This window comes from Staurois parvus, unplaced genomic scaffold (assembly GCF_062004578.1).
Source record: "Staurois parvus isolate SC_StPar_1 unplaced genomic scaffold, SC_StPar_1.0 ptg000818l, whole genome shotgun sequence".
Lineage (NCBI taxonomy): Eukaryota > Metazoa > Chordata > Amphibia > Anura > Ranidae > Staurois > Staurois parvus.
The window spans coordinates 4,508,222-4,511,291 of NW_028318614.1; the positions used below are offsets into that span (position 1 = coordinate 4,508,222).

Here is a 3,070-nt window from a genome sequence, read left to right on the forward strand (position 1 = left end):
GTTTAGTTGGTTTCAGTGCGGACAGCCAGCCAGGTGGAGTGTGTATCTTATATGTGATCATAAAGTGTCTAAGCAAAGTTATAATGGTGTTAAGAAACTGTTGAATACCTTGGTCTTGTCCTCACAAAAGGTGATAGGAAATTCAGTCACAAAGAGAGCTGCGGCTCTTATGGGTCTGCCCCGCCCATTGACCAAGAAAGACATGCTTACCTTTCTTGATATGATTGGTTGCTGCCGCCAATGGATACCTGACTGTTCCTACTATGACAGTATTTTGAGACAAACCACAGGTTTAGAAATGTCAGATCTTGAGAAATGGTTAATTGAAATGTGTAATGTTTTTGTGTATTTGAAACATGCTATGGTAATAGCCCCTGGTCTTGGTCTGCCCGCATATGATCAAATGTTTTATCTGTATGCTAGGGAAAATTGTAAAACTATGTCGGGAATCCTGGCTTGGGGAGCATGGAGGTATACTCCGCCCTTTTGTTTTGTTTTTTCTCAAAGATGGTTCTGGTACAGGTTCAAGGCATGCCTGTGTGTCTCAGAAGTTTGCTATTATTTGTGATGGTGATTCAAATGGCTATGTCATTTACTCTTGGACATGAGACCACCTTACACACCACCACTTAGTGAATATGAGGTTATACTGTTGTTAAACCCCAAGTTGAGAATAAAATATATTCCTCCCACTTTAGATCCTGCTCCAATTTTAAATGTCACTGTTAGATCAAATATTGCAGTACATTTGCTACTTCTAAAGATATTAAGTGGAATGTAGTTAGTGTGACCAAAGTTCCACTAACTGGACTTTGTGTCACAAGAGGGGAGACCATGTATTCTAGAAGCTAGTGCACCTCTGTTCATCTTACAGTATCATGGGGTAGGTCACAGCTCACAGTATTATGGGATAGGTCACAGGGGATGGCAGGTTACATGTGAACTGCTGGATTTTTTTTCATCCCTGGCCCCCCCTTTTATGGTAAAATCATATGTGTCTAGATGCATTACATATATTAGGAACAATCCTCACAAGACAAGACATTAACATTTTTTATCCGCTCACAGGTAGATTTTACACACATGCCAGAAGTAGGAAAAGGACAGGAATATTTTTGGGTAATTGTGGATATGTTTAGCCGCTAGGTGGAAATGTCCCTCAGAGTTCAGGTATAAAGATAAGGATGATTCCTTCTAAGAAGACAGGTTACCCCCCTTTTTAGGTTTTAATGGATAGGTTTTTTCCCACTCCCTGGGCCAGACAGCCACTCATGGTAGAAAGAGGGGATTTAGGATTGATTCAGGAAGAATATGTGAGAAAGTTTATTGAAACTTTGGACAAAGTTGAAGGAAATGTTGCTGGCACTTTTTTCTTTTTTTTCACAGGAACCAACTTGTTTCCGTGATCGCTGTCACTAGGACCGCTGTTCTGACTGAGGATTCCAAGGCCTGGATCCATGCCAGCCGTGTAAAAAGGGTGAACCAAGCCCCTAAGAAGCAAGACAAAGGCAAAGACACAGATACAGAAGAAGCAGCCAGAGAAGTCCTGAGAGATTGATCTGAACTACATGGAGTGCTTCGTCAGCCCTGGAAACTTCAACCCATCCAAAGAACTTGAACTGAATGAATCTATAGCAAATGACAAACAATTCCAAATCCCTCAACAAGCCAACCCAGGTGAAACCTTGCATCAAAGGTTCTATGGCCTTTGGGTGGCGTTGCTAATTATTAACTCTTTTATTTTTTTGATGGGCATAATACTGAACAGTTTGGCCCTTTATGTGTTCTGTTTTCAGACCAAAGTAAGGACACCCTCTGTTATTTACACCATTAACTTGGTAGTGACAGACCTCTTAGTGGGTCTCTCTCTACCAGCGCGAATTGTTATGTATTACCGTAATGTAGAGACCTGTTATATCTGCTATTATGTTCACAGTTTTACGTATTCTGTGAACATGTACTGTAGTATTCTTTTCCTGACCTGCATCTGTGTTGATCGCTACCTGGCCATTGTGCAAGCCAGAGCCTCATGCAGATGGAGAAATCCCAGTTATGCCAAATGCATCTGTGTTTTGATTTGGATATTTGCTGTAATTGTAACTTTCATCATACTGACCACAACGATTAACCACAAACATTGTTGTTTTTTCCAGCTACTTATGCTGACAGGTTTTGAGTATTTTGTTCCCTTGGTGATTGTTGTTTTCTACACCCTGCGGATCATGTGGACTTTGTCCAAGTCAATACAAATGAACCAAAGCCGAGAGAGACGGGTGAAGGCGGTACAGCTCCTCATAATGGTGCTGGTCATCTTCACAGTCTGTTTCACTCCCATTCATGTTAGTCAAGTGGTTTTCTGTGTCCGCAGTGAGGTGTCTCGGGATGTCATCCTCATTGTGTACCATGTCACAGTAACTTTGAGTAGTTTTAATAGTTGTATGGATCCCATTGTTTATTGTTTTGTTACTAGCCATTTCCAATCCGCTAGGAATAGTATTTTCAGAGAACAACCGCCACCAGTTCCTTTTAACAGTCCCTGCCCCTGCCGTAGGCAGCTCGCCCTGGTGGCTAGGAGAATACAGGAGTAATGATGCAATCAAAAGATGGATTGGGCATTGAGACTGGTTCCTTTCTTTTTTCAGGAAAAAGAAACTAATATGTTCTGTCTAATTAGAGTATACAAAGATAATATCACTGAGAAGGAATGTACTGATTTGGTTAAGAAAATTCCCTGTTACCAGATTATATAATTTACTTTTAAGTCTCTAAACCAGTATCAGGAAATTTTGCCTGATTTGAACATAGTAATGTTGTTACAGAATTTGTATTATATGGGTACAGTTTAGCGGGAATGTAAATTGGGTTAACTACATTGGCTATGGTTAACAAAAGTTTGGTAGAACCATACTGTTTTGATATGTTATTAGCTGATAAAGGGAAAGTATGTAAAATGTTTAACTCCTGCGGTTGTACTCTTATTCCCCATAACACTGTTTCTGATGGAAGTATTATTAGAGCCCTTCACAACCTCCAAATATTGTTTGAAGAATTAGCTGAAAGCTCAGGAGTA

The 3,070-nt window shown here is 40.3% G+C and overlaps 1 protein-coding gene across 1 annotated transcript; it reads left to right on the forward strand.

Annotated features, from left to right (window-relative positions):
* The first annotated feature begins 1,399 nt into the window (after nt 1-1,399).
* LOC149444008 (G protein-coupled receptor 20-like) lies at nt 1,400-2,670 on the forward strand. The gene has a single exon (XM_089654947.1). The coding sequence runs from the start codon at nt 1,569-1,571 to the stop codon at nt 2,586-2,588; it is 1,020 nt and encodes a 339-aa protein (XP_089511073.1). The 5' UTR covers nt 1,400-1,568; the 3' UTR covers nt 2,589-2,670.
* The last annotated feature ends 400 nt before the right edge of the window (nt 2,671-3,070 follow it).

Bases quoted from the DNA above. Each gene is read 5' to 3' on its own strand.
- LOC149444008 (XM_089654947.1), top strand. From the start codon at position 1,569: ATGGAGTGCTTCGTCAGCCCTGGAAACTTCAACCCATCCAAAGAACTT.